Consider the following 17,622-nt stretch of genomic DNA (forward strand, 5'->3'; position numbering starts at 1 on the left):
ATTGGCATGCCGTCGCTCTCTTTGGGGTTGCATTTCATTCTAAAGTATCTGCGGGATCCATTAGTACTTGTATCTCTCTGCTTGGGGACCTGCCTCTGTAATCAATCAATGCATCATAGAACGATGGAGTCTGGTGGACTTCCCTCTTTTTTTTTCCAGACTTCCACCGGAAAATATTTGCTTCCGTTCTGTTGTTTTTCCAACCATTCTATGGAGTGGAGTATGGCAAATAAATTACAATTAAATGCAAGAAGCATGCAACAGGCACAGGCAGACAGAGAATTGCTGTATCCAGCGGATGTGCGGAGTGGGCTACCTATAGCGACAACATCATTAGCCCCCACACCACACCACACCACATCACACCACACTCCACTCTAGAGTGGGATTCTGGGGGCCCTTTTTCCTCCGATTGTAACGACAGTAAAAGTGGTCCATGCTAATCCGGAAGTGGGTCATTTTCCCCGAACGCAAATGAAAGCGTGTGCCCTGCCCCCTGCCACCGATTCGAAGCGTTGAAAATCATATAATGAATGAATGAAACACATGCTGGCAGCAGGGAGCTCAGGGATAGTCAGCCATGGGAAATTGAAACCGAAAACTGCAGCAGTGGAAAGCCCCGAGAAGAGAGTCACGGAACCAACAGAGATGTGGAGGTGGAGATGGAGAGAGAGAGAGTATCATCATCATCATAATCATAATAAAGCAATCAAAATGAGGGAATAAGACATTGTCTCCTATCCCTCTGTGTGTGGGAAACTCGCTGACAGATGAGATATTGTCTTCAGACTTATGCAAGAACATCAATCGAAAAGCGACATGGTGTTGAAAGTTAAGAAAATTAATTAGAAAAGCAAAAAGCAATGAAAACCAAAGAGAAATACGAATGAGAAATAAGATATTTGCTGGGAGCCCTGCTTAATTCGAGATACTCGTATGAGGCAGAGATCGGAAGGACTTTAAAGTAAGCTTTTGTTGCAAAAATTCTTGAGGAGGGCTGTGCAAGAAAAACATTCTACGGAGTATCTTATTGTCGCGGCACGTGTAGGAATGCTAAAATTGAGTAGAATATGTGTGAAGTATGTTTAAAATAGGCAGACAAAAGTTGTTCTTTAGAAATATACATCCTTATAGAAAGAGCATATTTTCTTATAAATATGTATGTAAAAAAAAAAAACTATCTTTCGGACTGCATGCACAGTCCTAGGCGGTAATTCTGCTGTAAGATTCCGCTTCCTTCGCTTCCTTCCTTCTGGCACTCCTTAAGCAAGTAAAGGGAAAGTTGTTTCCCATTTCAATTCAATTAAAGAACATATTTGTGAATATTTTCAGTGTCTTGGAAAACCAGAAAATATGCTATCTGAGTTTTGTAGATCACAAAAAAAAAAAATAAAAAAAAAGAATAACCGAAAAATTTAAATTAATTAAGCAAATATTAAAGTAATCTATGCACATATATGTATGTATGCTGAGGTAGCATTATTAAATCCGGCTGAAAATTGAATCTTGAATGCAAACCAAACTGAAATATTTTGTATGCCTGCCGCCTTATAGGGTAACATCCAATATTCTATCAATATTCCATACGAAATTTGTTTAGTAGCAAACGACTTTTGGCCATACTCGTATGTAGTAGATCTGTTTCAGACACCACGCAAAATGCGAGTAACTTGCGCATAATTTGGTAGTAAATTCAACCATTAAGAAAAGACAAGACACCTACCCATAAAGACTGGACGACTGACCGATCGCCCACATATCGGAGCAGGGGCAGGGGGCAGGGGCAGGGGGCAGGGGCAGGGGGCAGGGGCAGGGGCAGTGGCTGCTGCCATCCCACATTCAATTCCGAAACCAATTTTGACGCGTGCGCAGGCGCAAGTCTTAATTTGCATATCCCCCAACGAATCGAAACTGTGGGGGCGACCCTACGATTTTGATTGTTTCACATTCTACGAGTTTGAAGCCAAAACGGATGTCTTGGATCTCTCTGGCTGCAGTTTTACTTTCGCTTGGAAGACAATGAAGCGGCCGTCAGATCTCTCTCTGAAGAGTTCTCACATTCATTTTGGGGCTTGCGAATTGCACATTAAATCTGCTGTGATCTTAATTATACTTGAAAATCTTTTAGAGTACATATCACGAACGTATCGTAAGCTCTTGGCTCCAAAAGCGTATCTTTTTGCTTATTCAAAAACCATATCGAAATGTTATTTCACAGCAAAAGTCGGGCAGAACTAATGTTTAGAGGTGGTTTCTTCTATATATAGAGGAGTTTTGGCATCAGAAATATTCATTCTTTTAGTATGGGGTCTATTGGTCTCCTGGTTGTTTGTAAGTATTTTTAGCTGAGAAATATCTTTAGAAAATATTGAAAATTGTTTTTCTTAGTTTCTTTGGGGATGGCACTTGGGTCTTCGGCCTATCAAATGCCGATACAAGAGGATAGGAGGATTTTCCAAAGCCAGAAACAATTAGCTCAAATGAATTTTGCAATGTATCAGCAAATACAACTGGATCAGGAAACCGTAGATCGCCAAATAGTCCAAAAAGAGTTGGCACTACAGATGGCCTCTAAACAGTTGTTCGAAATTCAGCAAAAGTTGGTGGAAACCCAACGGCGACTATCGGGTTGTCAACCGCAGCAGGAAACCAGCTATGGAAACCAGCTCTTGGCTTCGATATAATGCCAAAATTTTCTGGCGACCCAACAGAAATGAGAAGGTTTTTATTATGCCATTTGACCCACCAATTCGGCAGATTGATGGATCCACTTATCTAGCCCTGAAAATAAAGCAATTTTTTCCTTTTCTTTATTCATTTCTTCTATCCATGGAATATATCAGAAAAATGTATCTTATATACAATTTCAATGAAGAAAACTTGGGTAATTGTTTACTAAGTGTTCTTATGGAATTTTAAACTTGAAATTTTATATACAGGGACTTTAGATTTCTGCTCTGGGAATGTGGAGGATCTGAAGATTTGCCAGGTCGTCAGCCCTGCGTAAGTTTCTGTGATAAAAAGTGATGACGAATCCTTTGCTAAGACCAGGAAAATTATGGTAAAATTCCAGATCGTCACAAAAAAAAACTACAAAATACAAAATACAGCAAAATTTAAAAAAATTCTAGACAAGTACTAGGAAGATGGGATACAATACTAGAACAAATATTTTATAGAAATATCAAAAAAACCACCTCTATGGGTTTTTTTCACAAATAAAAATGTACAGAAAAGTATTATAAGACTTCCAGCAAATACTAATAACAAAAATATTACCCATAAAAATAAATACAAATTGGTAATAATTTTTTTCGAAAGAATTGGGCGCTCGTTTTGGTTTATTTTCAGAGGATCTGTTGTATCGGCGATTATATAATGTGACCTTGCATAATCGCTAATCGATGAGGAAGAATTATGTTATTAACCTTTATTCCCAGTAAATGTTAATCGAAACGAATCGCAAACGTTACACAATTTTTGAATACAAAACGTGGCATAAAGAAGAGACTTCCCAGAGCAATCCAGCAGTTGAAGGATCGCCTTCTTCAAGATGAGGTTCCTTTTGTTAGTGTGCACCGCAGCACTGCGTAAGTTTTTTTTTGATGAAAGAAAGTGTTGATCGCACCTTAACTATGAAAGTTTATATATGGATCAGTTCTATCGGTCACCGTGGCAGAAGATGATCCCCCAAAGAGAGATGAACTGGAAGAGCAAAAGTCCCCGTCTCCTCCAAAGGCCGATGAACCAGAGGCGGCAAAGACTCCTCAAAAGGAAGATGATCCAGAGGCGGCAACGTCTCCTCCAAAGGCCGATGAACCAGAAGCGGCAAAGACTCCTCAAAAGGAAGATGATCCACAGGCGATAAAGTCTCCTCCAAAGGAAGATGAAGAAGATGACGCGAAGTCACCTCCAAAGGAAGATGAAGAAGATGACTCGAAGTCACCTCCAAAGGAAGATGACCCAGAGGTGATAAGGTTCCCCTCGGAATATGGCTCGATGGGTAACAGGGTAGCACAGGCAAATCCATACCCACGTAGATATTGGACGAATAGAAGAAACCAACAAGAGCAGGCCATCGGGAGGATGGCTAAAAGGATATCAGAAATGCAGAGAAATTACGCTTTGTCCAAGGCGAAAAACATGACATTAGCCGCGAAGATGGAAGCTTTTAATAAGAAGTTGTACGATGTGACAATGGATCTGAGAAGGGCTGAACAGCAGATAGAAAATTGCAAGGGTGTCGATACGGGAAATCCATTGATACCTCAGCGGAATGTGAATAGTCCTAGCATAGGCCCTGTCTATACATTTAGGTACATCCGTCTGCTAAGGTACCTACGTGCGAATATTGACAGGGAATTAACGGCTGTCACGAACTTGAAATGGAGTAGAGAGAAGGGAAAGTAGTCACAATAGTCACTGCACTTCTGAGGAAGATTGTAAAACATTTGTAATAAATTGTGATCAATAAATCGTAGCAATTGCTTGAATAAATATAAATCTGTGGATTAAATGTACACGTATTGAAACACGTCAGACCTCATTTTAAAGAATTTTTTAAATCTTGAAAGCATTATACATATGATAATGAAAAATATACTAAATATACTACAAAAATGCTGTAAAATATACTCAATGTATACTACAAATAAACTTAATAATACTGAAATATTCTACAAATATATTGAAATGTACAGAAAGTATACTGAACATTGAATACCTCGATAAAGTAGCCTTAACCACAGCCCTTAGCCACCCTTTCCACGACATTAGTTCCACCAAATTTAAAGTTTGCAAAATCTATGAAAAACCTTCAAATAACATACTTGTTATATAAAAGCACTAATTGAATGAAATCTCATTCTTTATAGTGATCCAAAGTGGAAAATAGCTCCATTCATTTTTTCACAGTTTACAACAGAACTTTCCACCATGAACTACACTTCGTTGCTATTTATTTGCTGTAAGTCCGCCCCAAATATTCTAAAAGCTGATCTACAGATCCTGACTTCCTTTTGATTTTAAAGGCAGCATATGTCTCTGGCGATGCAGTGTTGGTGTAATTGAAAAAATTCCACTAGTACCCGAAATTACGAATGCAGTAAACGACGGCATCAATAATATCAAGAAGATAGTCGGGCAGTAATTGTAATAACAGAAACCCTTTAGATACGAGTATTTACGAGTATGTACACACTGTATGAAATATATTGAAAATATACTAAATCAAATACTACGAAAAGTTGCCTTTAACCAAGGACCTGCAAAACTCCTGTAATGGGATTTGTTTCAAACTATGAGTCTGAAAAATCTTGAAAAACATTCAAATAACATACTTCATATACCACGAAACAAATTCAATATAAAAGTTTATTCGCTGTGGTGATCAAAAGTCGAATGTAAGTCCTCCATGAACTGCACTTCGTTGCTATTCTTGGCTGTAAGTCCTTCCCAAATATACTAAAAGCTCTACAGATCCTGATATCTTTTTTTTATTTAAAGGCAGCATATGTCTAAGGGTAGGAAGAAACAGAAACCCATGAACATACTACAATTATGTTGAAATGAAATATTGTATGAAATATATTAAAAATATACTAAATCATACAAATCTTCAACTAATATACTTGATTTACCACAACACTGATTGAATAAAAACGCTTATGATTAAAGGTCAGAGGTAAATCCATTGATATTTCCGAAATTTACAACAGAACTTTCAACCATGAAATTTAAACTCTGAGACATCTCTGAAAAACCTTCAAATAACACACTTGATTTACCAGAAAGCAATATAATACAATATAAAACCTTATTAGTTATGGCGATCCACAGTCGAGTGTAAATCCCATTAATTTCCCTACAGTTTAAAACAGATCTTTTCACCATGAACTACTCTTCGTTGCTCTGCCTTTTCTGTTAGTCCTTACCAAATAATATTTTACTACGTGGATCTCTACAGATGAAGACTTTCTTTATGTAGGCACTATTTGTCTCTGGCGGTGCGGTATGGCTGATCCACAGCTCAGAATTCGCTCTATTTCGCGCAGCAGTTCCCAGCAGATGATCGATGGGCAGCTAAGGACTGTCCGCAACGAGGTGGAGGATAATTTGGACACTGATAATGGACTGATGGTCCGCACAAAAAAATCCAAACAGAAATCGGATGTCATGAGCAAAAGAGCCGCTGCTCGTATGAAATATAGGCTGGATACGGGAGTGGCACGTTAAATTTGCTGCAGGGAATGGCTTTTTGTTTTCAGAAAATGCATCTCAAGAAAAGCCTGTGTTTCATTATAGTTTCGTTGGGTTGGGTGTATGTTTATGGACGGACAACTGCTTCCTACTGTGAATTTGTATCCAACGAAAAGGAACTTCCAATCCTTTACCTAAATTTCGCATCAGAACGCATCTCTTCCACTCTAACCCGTCCGCCATCCGTCGGGCCCTAATTGTAAATCATAAACATTCGTATAGAATGTAGATCCAGATCTACTTTCTAAAATATGGAGTCCGTAGTAAACTGGGCCAAGACCAGGGCGCCTTGTTGACGCAACTTGTGCGTTTCGGAAGACATCTAGACAAGATATCTACCTGTCTCTTCGGATACCTGTGGGGATCTGTTTTTGGATTGCTCTAATTTGTGAAGGGTTTCGTAGCGCTATGAGAACTCGGACCTTAGCTGGAACTCGGTTTTAGGGTAAAAGTGTCGCGTTTCATGGGTTTTAAATGGACCGTGCCTCGTCGCGCCGCACTGCTTGAAAGCGTTTCGTTTGACAGATTTATGCATACTTTCAGTTTTTGTGGATCGTCTGATCGCTGATGCTGGACGCATCTCTGCTTGAGTTCCCGAAATGTCTGGTAATTTATGAGATGCATTTTGTTAGCTCAACACATTTTATTAGTTTTATTGCCAGGGCCATTTGAAAACGATAGTCTGTGGAATGTGGAATGTGTGGAGGAAATATTATGCAAAATGGTTTTTGGAGTAGGATTTGTATATCTCAAAAAGTGCTTACATAACGAAAAACGCTGCGAGAGGAGTCTCACATTTGCAGAGATTTGCAGAGTGTAAACGAGTCTTATATGTACATATGTACGATCATCTCTTTAGACCCCCAAAGACCGTCATTTACTTTAATCTTATTTGCATAATCCTTTCCAGCAGTTCGTCCCGACAATCATTTCTGCGGCCCATCATTTCTGCGGCGTCTCATTCTGTAAATTTGTCACGTAATCAAATAAGAAATTATACCAAAAATAAATTTCATAAAAAAGCCACACACTAAAATACTCATGATATTTATATTTTCGGCACACGACAACCACATCCAGACCCAACAAAAACACAAGCAGACAAGACATTTTTTGGGCATCAGCCTTTTGGCCATGCCATAATCTTGAACAGAATGTTCCTCCAACAAAAAAAAGGCCAGCGACTTGTTTGCCATATGTGATGATGATGGCTTAAATTTCTGAGGGAGAACCGATTTGAAGGTGGTGGGTTTTTGTTTTAGAGAACAGAATGGAATCGAATTTTCATTGTTTCTAAACTCAAATTGAAAGAAAACTACATAAGGGGTATGTGGGAATAATAAGTATACAGAATTATATTACACAGAAAAATCATTCTCCAAAATCAGAGCCTGTGCAAAAATGAGCAGCAACTCGAGCAAGTCTGCCAAGAAACAGTCCTGCCCCAAGGAGGTGCACATCGAAGACGTCCGCCTGGGCGATAGCTTGATGGAGGATATGGGTCGTCGTTGTATGAGCGAGGTCTTTGCGGATGTGTGGTTCTGCGTCGAGGACCAGCGACTGCCTGCCCACTGTGTGATTTTGGCCGCACGGAGTGACTTCTTTCGCGAACTTCTGCAAGGCTCTATGCCAAAGGATCGTCAGGTACCCCTGGAGGTGGCATTGGCACCCTTCAAAGTGATCTTGGCGTACATTTACACGGGCACACTTTCAATCTCTACTCTACCCTTGGTTGCCATTGTCGATGTGTTGGGCGTAGCCCGTCTATACGGATTGGAGAAAGTAGAGATGGTCCTAAACAAACGTCTCGAACAGAGTCTGCACCTCAACAATGTGTTCACGGTGCTAGGTGCAGCGCGTCGCAACAGTCTGGAAGATTTGGCCGAACGATGCTTTCAGTTCATGGACCGAATGGCGTCCGAACTTCTCAAAGAAGAGTCCTTCCTAATGGTGTCCAAAGCAACACTTGCGGAAGTCCTGACCCGCGACACCTTCGTTGTCTCAGAGGAGGCGATCTTTTCGATTGTATGCGAGTGGATTGGCCGTCATCCGATGGAGAACATCCAGTCGCTGTTCTCCTTGGTGGGACTGCCCCTCACGAGTGAGGAAGATCTAGTGGTGCGTCCCGCGTCCCGCGGCCACGTAGAACCTGAGAATATTCCCAAGTTTGTGCCCTGCCATACCACCTTGTGGCCAGAGAAGGATGTGGCCTTTGATAAATATTTTCTGCGGCGTATCAGTGGCAGCCACAATGAGCCAATGATTGATCTGAGGCACTGTTATAGGATCAATTTCATAAGCGTCATAGAACGGCTAAAGTCTGCGGAGATCTGCTACGATGTGGAGGTCTCTTGCGATCGGAATCGGTGGGATCGTGTGGGACGGATGATGCCAGGTGGAATGCCGTTACCCGACGTTTGGATAAATATCTACTTTGCGCTGCGCCCCATTCGATTTATTCGAATTGTGAATCCCGAAAATGGACGCAAAGACTTGCTAAATTACTTCGAGTTGAAGGCCAAGCACACGACGAAGATTTTATAGATGATTCCAATAGACAATCTTTTGCAGCAATCCCCCAAACTTGTCCGGCAATTCAACAGCTGCCTCATTTCGCACAGGAAGTCGGGGGAAGCCTTATCTGACAGATACAAAAAGGCAAATGCCGCAAAATGATGGGACTTTGTTGGTTTCGATGTTTAATATTGTTTATGATTTGAATCATTTGTTTGTAATTGGATCTTGATAATTGCCCGGTGGACACAGGGTGACACAGAAACTCCCCCATCCCCGACACATCCCGACACATCCATAAGATTAGACGCATCTTATCAGCGGTTCGTGCAGCTAAGCAAACACATTGAGTTTACGTGTATTTATTTGTTCAACTGGCAAATATTAAAGCTCCATCCATCCAGTCGCATGATAATCGACAAAGGAAAGGGGTGGCAATTTGCATAGTCGGATCTTTGTGTGGAGAACTTCCTGTAAACATGGGAAAAAGTTGTTCCTTTAAGAGGGGGAACACAGGAAAAGTAATGAAAAACTCATATTTTTATTGTACTTTACAAAACAAAAGTCTGAGAACATCAAATCCATTGTCACATAAATGTTTTTGCTTAAATTATATTTGTCTTTACGTTTTTGTTTTGTGTGCGCAAAGGAAGAGTTTTCTAAACAACAATTAAACTTTGAAAAAATAAATTGTTTGCCTCTGAAACGATTTACACTTGTTGGAAGAGTGCTTTAGGAGTTTTTTAAAAATATATTTATATGTAGAGATCTGTAGCCTCTTCCAAAAACCATCTGTCAGTCGATGCCTTGGACTCTCTCTCAGCTTGAAGTATTGGAAGTATTTTCAAATAAACAATGAATGAAAGGAAATTTGTTGGTTCATTCAAGGAGGCAAGGTTTTTGCGGCACAAAGACACCGCAGGAGCTGCTTCTTCGATTGTCGTTCGTTTCCGTTTCCTGTCCTGCGGCGCAACGAATGCGATTTAATTTTTATTGTCCGCTGATGCCAATCCATACAAAAGTCATTTGTTGCCGCTTCAGTGTGAGTGTTGGCCACTCAGCAGTGAAGTGTTGGCCATCAAGCAGGCAATGGTTCTTGGCCAGGTGTTCACTTGAGCACTCCCTCAGGTAAGCCTCGTAGGGAGCCTTAGAGACTCTTTGGCTAGTGAAACGGATAAGATTTAATTTTAATTAATTGATTAAGTCCACGCACACACCCACACATACCGGGAAGAGGTACAAACCACATACAGAAACAGGCCTAAACTGTGTGTTAAACCCATAAAGGACACCGCCTGGCAATTCATTAATTTGATGATGTCCTTTGCCAATCCTTTAGACCACACACACACACACATTCATTCTATCCCAAGAGCTTTATTTAATACTCACTTCGATTCGGCCTCTCTCATTCATTTTGCAATCAATTAATTTGCCATTTGGCCGATGCTTATCAATCATTGATTGATTTCCGCCCCGGCTACGTATGTATTTGTGTGGGGGCCAAAAGCCGAAATACGCACCACACAGTGGGAGATCTTTTTAATCAACCGCCGCCACACACAAACAATAAACAAAAATCAAACAAAAGCCCTCTTTTTAAATGTTTTTCGGATGTGGCTGATTATAATATAATTGTTTAACGTTTTTCCCGCAAATCAATATCCATAATAAATGTGGGATTAAAGTGCTGGCACCGCTTTTTAGTCCAACAAAAATCTCCATAAAATAATGATTAAAACTCCAGCAGACAGCATTTAAAACTGAATTATATTTTAATAAAATTTCGCAGAAAGGATTGTTACTTGTTTACTTGTCAAATTGAATGGAACATAATATAATTGAAGCCGATTATGGCCATATTTTTATTGAGAATTTTAACACTTTGCGCGCTTTCAAAAGACTAATTGGTTATAGCGAATTGAAATGTTTTTTATTTATCCGCTTATAGAGTAAGAAGGAGGAGGTATAAGAGAACTTGTACTGGAATGTGTGTATGTATGTAGAACACAAGAGTCCCTGATGGGTTAAATTTGTGCTATTGTTTTGTTATAACACATTTAGTAGTAGTAGAGATCTTAGCGGTCGCTCCTTATGCTCGCATGGGCATTATATTCTGGGTTGAGAGTGGCGTTCTCAGAGAGAGCGATAGAATGAAGCAATTGATTGCGAGAGCATGTATTGCATGTAATGTATGTATGTATGTTTATGCATGTATGTATGTACATATATTTCAGTGACGCACACGTCTATTCCTGCTCTTGCGTTTCTGTTGTATTTTTCCACCGAGCGCAGTTCAGTCGCAATTGTCTTATATCTTGATCTCCATTTCATCTACGAAAGCTTTGCTTCTACCACGCAATGCCTGCTCTCGCAATTGATTCGTTCCAGCTCTCTTTCATCAGTTCCTTTTATCGCTCTGTCAGCAACAACAACATTAAGTCTGCGACGACACTCTCGCTCTCTGAGCATATAACGTCGTGCTGCTTGCAAGAAACGGGACACTCATAAACACTCAAAGCTCTTCCACTGTTTTGTCTGTCGTTTATAGATTTTCCATTCAATTAATTAACTTACTTTGCTGCTGCTGCCGCTTTTGGCCCAAAGAACTGACAATTGCCGGCGAGCTAATCAGTTAATTGTGTCCCGATTTGAGGTCCCAGGTCACGTAACGTAAGCCCTGAAACTGTTTTGGTGCGTGAGAGGGCTTGGGCTCCTTCCGCTTGAGTTGGCCCGAGACAGAGCCATGTTTAAACAATCGCAAATCAAACAAATCACGCGAGCGTAACATCCCGATAAGGCACTAGGTCCTGGGGCACAGACATTTGTCTGATTTGTGGGTCGCCTGCCTCCTTTGGTACACGTATTTGTCTGATTCTGAAACCCCATTGTGTCGATACTGATGTCCGTCTTTGACTCTCGAGCTTGGGCATCTGCTCTGCTTAATCGTCGGCCAATTCCCTAAGATCTCTGGCAGTACTCTCCCACGCCTGTCACCGCCGCGGCTGTGGGCCTCTTCTTTTGCGGTTTCTGCTTCACGTTTTGCTAATTTCTCCGCATTCATTTTCCTCACTCGTTGTTTGGCCATTTTCTGCGGTCTCCTCTGCACCACACGCCCGTATTTGTGCTTTCCATCGAATCGAAATCGAATTGAAAGTGAAAACTGAAAACATGAAAACCTGAAAGTGTGAGTGGAAAATGATTTGCAATCGAACCCCACTTTGATTAAAGCATTCAGTTTGATTAGCTCTAATGAGGCAGCACGGCGACTGGCGACTGGCGACTGGCGAGTGTCTCGAGTCGATGGATGGTTGATGGGCTTATGCAATCTTCTGTGGGCGCCCCACTTGCCACACACACCCACTATGAGCCCCTCACACTGCCTAGACCTCTAGGGGACCCGCACAGTTGTTGAAATTAATTTCAAATTTGTTTCTCTCAAAAATAATAATGGAAGAAAGGCATCAGACCACAAAATGTACTCGCATTTGGGCTTCTGTTTCTGTTTCTGTTACTCTAAATGTGCGCCACATGGGATTGCTCATACCCTTTTTTCTTCGGTTGTGATATGATGTTAATTGAAGAACGAAAGATATTTTTCTCAGAACATATGAATATGCTATAGCGTAATCGATTATGGATGATGATATCTACCTGATCGTTGGTCGTCTTTTATCCTTGCTCTTCCCAGTATTCCATCTTTACAGGGTATCCCATATTCCACTCTTCTGTTGATTTGCTGTCTGCCCAGCAAGAGTGCCACTTGTTCTGATTAACCCTTTGATGGTAGCACAAATAATTATAAATTAATGTGCTGCCAGCTGCCTTTTATGCCCCACCGAAACAGCCCCCCATTGCTCCACTCCACTCCGTTCCTCTCCGATTCTTTTCCGGGCTCCTCCCCTTCTTTCGCATTATATTTTGTTCTCTCTTTTGTTTTTTACTTTACGTTTTTGTCGTTGTTGTGTTTTTCGGTTGATAATATAATTAAGTGACGTTTGTTTTTGTTTTAATTATGCCGCTTTTGATGTTTTTCGCTTGTTTTTATGCACATATTTTTGTGTAAAAATGATTGAATATCATTTATAATTTATATCGATTTAATTGTATTAATTTTTTTTCCAATGATTGTGATTATATTTTGTGAATTTTGCGGTCATTCATTATGTAATTAGGGCTATGCTTTTAGCCCTAATTGGTGGCTTTTTTGGCCACTCAATTGAGGTTTATGGATCTGGGAATTATTGATAGATGGATTGGTGGAAAGCCCCTTAAAAATTACTAAACAGTAATAGAATTTTCCAAATGATAAGTGTGGCTAATTAGTTGATGTTGTTGAAGTGTTTTTATATGTGGTCCAATTTTCATTTAGTTGCTACCTTTGTTGGGATGAGGCTCGTACCATTTATAGGTATTTAGATAAATATTTGAATAGTTTTTTAAATTTGAATTTAACTCTCTTTCAAGTTTTCGTGGGCATTGCTGTTTTGCTGGTTGCCGGGAATCGCCAATGGTACGATTTTCACAAATACATAAATTTGCCCATCATAGGAATTGCAACTTAAGATCACGGCAGTTCCATAAAGTTCCTAAATAATGTAGAATACGCTGTGAATATTTAAACGGTGACATAAAGAATATGGTTAATGGAGAACCTAAAGCGGAGTCACATCAATCAGATCATAAAAAGAATAGGGAGAACGCAGAAAGAGCTGCAGTTTAAATAAAATTAAGTTCTGATGATCTATTCTTAAGATTTCAGCAAACAATTTGAATAAATATAGCACAAGGGCTTCTGTTTCTTCGCGAATAAAGTGGATGATTTAAGTATTTCCATTTTTATAGCATAAACTGAATGATATCTCATCCACAAAGACTCTGTCTAATCAATATATTATATTTAAAATTTAAATTTACTGATAATTCAGTGTAAAACACACCGTTTGGTAATTTAAACCCTAAGAAAGTTTATTCCGATACCTTCAAAGTTGTCGCCTTTAGATCTTGGCCCAGCAAAACTCTTCTAAAAAACCCCCTTTTGATTTCGAAAAGAACTTACTTTCCCAAGAGCCCCACCCAAAACCCACTTTAAAGCATAGTTTCTGGACAATTTTGAAAGGCCTCATCATTGACTTGCTACCGTTTTTGAAGATATTTTGGCAGGCCATTGAGTCTACGCCTTTCCCATGTGGCTTAAAACGCAAACCGGCTCTTCGGCTATCAATGGAGGAGGGAGGCTCGTTCATTCATAGTCGGCTTTTGCCAATTTGTCCGCCATTCAAACACTCACGATGTGTTAACATGTAAATTGATATCTCGATTGAGAACGAAGGCAGGCTCTGGTGGGGATAAGCTTTACGATCGACAGCGGATGAAGAAGGGGGAAATATAAATAAACCGATTTATATGCCCACAGACAATGAATAAACCCTGTAATGATGCTCTGCGAACGGATGAACCCCATCTAGAGCCCAGACCCAGACCCAGACCCAAACCCAGACCCAGACCCACTGATCAATGAATCTTTCTCGTGTGGTTTTATGTTGTCCATCCCATCCCCTCCCATCCCATCTCCACCCTTGGCCCTCTCCATTGTCTTTTGTGGCTTTTTGTCGTCAACCTTACACTAAGTTCATTGATAAAACTTGTTGTAGCTGTCGCTTCCTCTTTGTAAGTGATTTTTTCTCTCCCTCTCCCTCTCTCTTTGTCTCATTCTCTCGCTTGGTCTTTGGTATTTTTTCATTCAAATCCGGTCGGTGGTTGGTCTCTATGTCGGTTGGTCGGTTGGTCTGTCGTCTGGTCTGTCGTCTGGTGTCGATGTCTCATGTGACTGCCGTGCCCCAGTAATCAGTTGATGTGGAAGTTGATATCGGAAATGGATTTGAGTAGCAAATATTTCACTGATTTTTTTTTCGTTCTCAGATTGGTCTGCTTGTTTTTGGGTTTGTTGAAGCCTGCTCTCAATGAGGATAACAACTTGGTTAAAATTAATGATAAATAACGATAAAATGGCATGCAGTGCGGATGTAACGGTGGTCAATGGTTTAAAACGATACCTTAAACGAGAACTTTGATCTATTAGATCTAGTCGGATAGATATTTTCGACTGATATCTTTCTATTTCTAGAATCTATTATAATCTTTAATTGAACCTAAAGATTCTACTTAGTTTTCTTTGCAATTTATTAACCGCTCATGCTGTGGGGGATACATTCAATACATAAAGTGCTTGTAATACCTTAGGTTCCAGAAGAGAAGACATACATGGATATATGTATATGTGTATGCGTGAATGCTCTGTGTGTGTGTGTGTGTGTGTGTGTGTGTGCAGGCCTCGTTGAAAATACAGCTGCTGCTGTTGTGATCTCTTCAGAGATCTTGCCTCCTTAGTTTGGCAATGCCTCGGCAATACTGTCGGGCACCAAATCATCGAGACTGCCCGGATAGCCCATGGGCTCCAAGGCGACTGCCGACGGAGCTGGCAGCGGAGCCGGGAAAGGAGCCGGAACTGGAGCTGGAGCTGGCGCCGGGGCCGGGGCTGGGGCTGGATCAGGACTGGCAGAGAGGGCCACGAAATTGGCATCCAATTTGTCCGACAGGAGCATGGGTTGTGGCATCATTGGCGATGCAACAGGAGATGGATTTGGATTGGGTTCTGCCACTGGATTGGGGCTGGGCTCGGCTACGGGACTGGGTGCTGGTTCTGGGAGGGGCTCCGGGAGTGGCTCTGGGGCTGGCTCCGGGAGGGGTTCTGGGGCGGGCTCTGGGAGTGGCTCTGGATCTGGGCTGGGCTCCGGCTCCGGCTCTGGGTCCGCCTTGGGCTTGGGATCTGCGTCAGGACTCGGCTCCGGTGCTGGCGATGGCACCGGTGAGCCATAGACGCCGTGCAGCACCGCAAAGGTTCCGACTATCAGAAAGACGGTGGCTATTTTTAGTTATTTTATTTTGATCGGATTATATTGATACCTTACCACATATGAAGGCGAAGACCGTAAGGAGTTTCATTTTCCTCTGAATGAATAAGTGGCTGCCTCGGGGCAGACTTTTATAGCTGGCCAGTGGCACGGAACGAAGAATGGGGGCAATAATCAATTTAGTTCTATGACCAGACATGGTCTCTGATATGATTAATACTTTAGTGTTTGTTCATGGTTGTGCGATAGCAAATAATCAATTTGCATTATAGTGAACAACTTTTGAAGTTTATTGGAACAAAAGTTCTCCGACTGAAAAGGTACTCCAGGGTAATCAAAAACTATACTTAAGGAAGGATATTTCTACGAAATGAGAGTAAGGCACTCCATTGGAAAGGGAAAGAGATGTGCAGGAATTTTATAGTTCAGTCTCCGTGGCATTCCGAGCTGCCTATTTGATGATCTCTCCCGCTCTTACTTAAGTATTTTATCTTCGTTCTATGCGAACCTTATGAAAGGCACCTAATTCGAAGCCATTATAATATTTATTCAATGATTTTTCAATATTCCCTTCATACCCAAACGACTCTTTATGTAATGGTTTTGTAATTGCATTTATTTCAAGAACAAATATAATATAATACTTTTCATATCAACCCAAGGAGACCCTTCACAGAGCTTTAGATATCTCCAGATACCCTAAAGGGCTTGCTGTGCTTTGTCACTGGCTCCTTTTCCCAGGGATAGAGGGTAGACTTCTCGGCACCAGACACCCAGACTCTACTTCCGATCAGACTGAGGATCACAGCTGCAAAAAGATGTGCAAAATAGTTTAGAATAGATAGTTCAAGGGGAGTCTTCACTCGAGAGGGGGACTCACCCATACCTCCGATGAGCAGCGTCCAGTGCATATTGCTGGGACAGTTTTCCTACATCGAATGTGCCCTCGACTGCGCTCGTCCGACACTTTATAACGCACTCTCATAGCCATGGCCATCGCCCCATAATGGACAGTTGGCGCTATAAAATCAATTTACAACACATCACAGCATCGAAAGCCATAAAAACGAATTTATTGATCGTTACAATTTCCACAGAGAGGAGCGAATGTTCTAAGACACTTTGATTGGACAGAGAAAGCACAGTCTTTGAGGAGTCGAGTACTGGAATAAGCTACTCTCTCCAGAGATTTCTTGTTGACTTTGTGGAATGAAAATCAGTGTTCCAAGTCCATTGTAATATATGTAGATCGAACTTCTCTGATTTTTCTTACAGCCTAAACCGTATACTTGTGGCTTTATCCACGAAGTTTTTTACCCGAGAAAAGAAATGAATTTCCCCACTCCATTTTCAATCTATAACTATGATTATTCATCTTTCCTGCATTTTTACGCCTCATTCCTAAACATTTATATAAGACCGAGGATAATACATTACCTAATCGAGCAGAACCAATCCCAATGCCATGCTTTATACGTTATAAAACCTCTGAAAAGACTTCCTCGAGAAGAAATGTCCATCAGAAATGGGTTCGATGCGGAAACATATATCGTTGGGGATCTGTAAGTGAATCAAAGATCCTGTTTGGACACTTCCTTGGATAAATTTCTTAATCTCTGGCTAGGCCTGTGGCTTGTGGCAGGAATCCAGCGAATCTCTGGCCTTCCAACACAAAAATCTGACCATCAATGTAGCGCCTATCCAGAGCCAGATCTTCTACAGGTACAGCCTGGACCCGGTGGCCGAATGCAACTCCAGGACGGGATCAAGGGACTCTATTTGATCCTGCCACCGGGTAAATCGGAACATGAGATCCGACCTGATGATGAGCAACATCAATTGGATCCCCTGCTGCCGAACTATCAACAGGATTTCAAAGGAGGGGACTCTGTATACTATGTAAAGACCACAGCATACATTCCGGTCCACATAAAGC

The 17,622-nt window shown here is 41.1% G+C and overlaps 4 protein-coding genes and 5 long non-coding RNA genes across 13 annotated transcripts; 6 read left to right on the plus strand and 3 right to left on the minus strand.

Annotated features, from left to right (window-relative positions):
• The first annotated feature begins 2,228 nt into the window (after positions 1 to 2,228).
• On the plus strand, positions 2,229 to 2,813 carry LOC117183944 (uncharacterized). Its single transcript, XR_004469086.1, has 2 exons — positions 2,229 to 2,331; positions 2,389 to 2,813. It is a non-coding gene; the product is annotated as an uncharacterized lncRNA (long non-coding RNA).
• A 642-nt stretch (positions 2,814 to 3,455) lies between these two features.
• Positions 3,456 to 4,503, plus strand: LOC6903344 (serine/arginine repetitive matrix protein 5-like). Of its 3 annotated transcripts, none has more exons than XM_033379593.1 (3): positions 3,456 to 3,590; positions 3,659 to 3,810; positions 3,883 to 4,503. In XM_033379593.1, the coding sequence occupies exons 1-3, from the start codon at positions 3,554 to 3,556 to the stop codon at positions 4,408 to 4,410; spliced, it is 717 nt and encodes a 238-aa protein (XP_033235484.1). In that variant the 5' UTR covers positions 3,456 to 3,553; the 3' UTR covers positions 4,411 to 4,503. The 3 variants fall into 3 exon arrangements, with proteins under 3 accessions (XP_033235484.1, XP_033235483.1, XP_002132225.3); XM_033379592.1 differs by having other exon boundaries at positions 3,659 to 3,753; positions 3,790 to 4,503; XM_002132189.3 differs by having other exon boundaries at positions 3,659 to 4,503.
• A 1,324-nt stretch (positions 4,504 to 5,827) lies between these two features.
• On the plus strand, positions 5,828 to 6,290 carry Acp26Ab (Accessory gland protein 26Ab). The gene is made up of 2 exons (XM_015179788.2): positions 5,828 to 5,921; positions 5,987 to 6,290. Exons 1-2 carry the CDS (start codon positions 5,891 to 5,893, stop codon positions 6,232 to 6,234), a joined length of 279 nt encoding a protein of 92 aa, XP_015035274.2. The 5' UTR covers positions 5,828 to 5,890; the 3' UTR covers positions 6,235 to 6,290.
• A 302-nt stretch (positions 6,291 to 6,592) lies between these two features.
• On the plus strand, positions 6,593 to 7,294 carry LOC117183946 (uncharacterized). 2 transcript variants are annotated; one of them, XR_004469092.1, is made up of 2 exons: positions 6,593 to 6,864; positions 6,909 to 7,294. It is a non-coding gene; the product is annotated as an uncharacterized lncRNA (long non-coding RNA). The 2 variants fall into 2 exon arrangements; XR_004469091.1 differs by having other exon boundaries at positions 6,615 to 6,864; positions 6,921 to 7,294.
• Positions 7,295 to 7,481: 187 nt separating this feature from the next.
• Positions 7,482 to 9,401, plus strand: LOC6903345 (BTB/POZ domain-containing protein 9-like). Its single transcript, XM_002132190.3, has 2 exons — positions 7,482 to 7,584; positions 7,647 to 9,401. Exon 2 carries the CDS (start codon positions 7,660 to 7,662, stop codon positions 8,800 to 8,802), a length of 1,143 nt encoding a protein of 380 aa, XP_002132226.2. The 5' UTR covers positions 7,482 to 7,584; positions 7,647 to 7,659; the 3' UTR covers positions 8,803 to 9,401.
• LOC26532429 (uncharacterized) lies at positions 9,295 to 12,566 on the minus strand. Of its 2 annotated transcripts, none has more exons than XR_004469090.1 (3): positions 12,427 to 12,566; positions 11,350 to 11,935; positions 9,295 to 9,934 (listed from the first exon to the last, which is right to left on the minus strand). It is a non-coding gene; the product is annotated as an uncharacterized lncRNA (long non-coding RNA). The 2 variants fall into 2 exon arrangements; XR_004469089.1 differs by lacking the exon at positions 12,427 to 12,566 and adding an exon at positions 11,993 to 12,269.
• A 488-nt stretch (positions 12,567 to 13,054) lies between these two features.
• LOC117183945 (uncharacterized) lies at positions 13,055 to 13,591 on the plus strand. Its single transcript, XR_004469088.1, has 2 exons — positions 13,055 to 13,183; positions 13,240 to 13,591. It is a non-coding gene; the product is annotated as an uncharacterized lncRNA (long non-coding RNA).
• Positions 13,592 to 14,937: 1,346 nt separating this feature from the next.
• Positions 14,938 to 15,813, minus strand: LOC6903346 (protein TsetseEP). The gene is made up of 2 exons (XM_002132191.3): positions 15,744 to 15,813; positions 14,938 to 15,679 (listed from the first exon to the last, which is right to left on the minus strand). Exons 1-2 carry the CDS (start codon positions 15,775 to 15,777, stop codon positions 15,159 to 15,161), a joined length of 555 nt encoding a protein of 184 aa, XP_002132227.1. The 5' UTR covers positions 15,778 to 15,813; the 3' UTR covers positions 14,938 to 15,158.
• Positions 15,814 to 16,281: 468 nt separating this feature from the next.
• Positions 16,282 to 16,863, minus strand: LOC6903347 (uncharacterized). Its single transcript, XR_004469087.1, has 2 exons — positions 16,567 to 16,863; positions 16,282 to 16,494 (listed from the first exon to the last, which is right to left on the minus strand). It is a non-coding gene; the product is annotated as an uncharacterized lncRNA (long non-coding RNA).
• Between the last annotated feature and the right edge of the window lie 759 nt (positions 16,864 to 17,622).

This window comes from Drosophila pseudoobscura, chromosome 4 (assembly GCF_009870125.1).
Source record: "Drosophila pseudoobscura strain MV-25-SWS-2005 chromosome 4, UCI_Dpse_MV25, whole genome shotgun sequence".
Taxonomy (NCBI): domain Eukaryota; kingdom Metazoa; phylum Arthropoda; class Insecta; order Diptera; family Drosophilidae; genus Drosophila; species Drosophila pseudoobscura.

Coding starts and splice junctions, on each gene's coding strand:
- LOC6903344 (XM_002132189.3), top strand. CDS start 3,554: ATGAGGTTCCTTTTGTTAGTGTGCACCGCAGCACTGC. Junction 3,591..3,658: donor AGTGTGCACCGCAGCACTGC/GTAAGTTTTTTT, acceptor TATATGGATCAG/TTCTATCGGTCACCGTGGCA.
- Acp26Ab (XM_015179788.2), top strand. CDS start 5,891: ATGAACTACTCTTCGTTGCTCTGCCTTTTCT. Junction 5,922..5,986: donor TTCGTTGCTCTGCCTTTTCT/GTTAGTCCTTAC, acceptor TTCTTTATGTAG/GCACTATTTGTCTCTGGCGG.
- LOC6903345 (XM_002132190.3), top strand. CDS start 7,660: ATGAGCAGCAACTCGAGCAAGTCTGCCAAGAAACAGTCCTGCCCCAAG.
- LOC6903346 (XM_002132191.3), bottom strand. CDS start 15,777: ATGAAACTCCTTACGGTCTTCGCCTTCATATGTG. Junction 15,680..15,743: donor GGTCTTCGCCTTCATATGTG/GTAAGGTATCAA, acceptor TCTTTCTGATAG/TCGGAACCTTTGCGGTGCTG.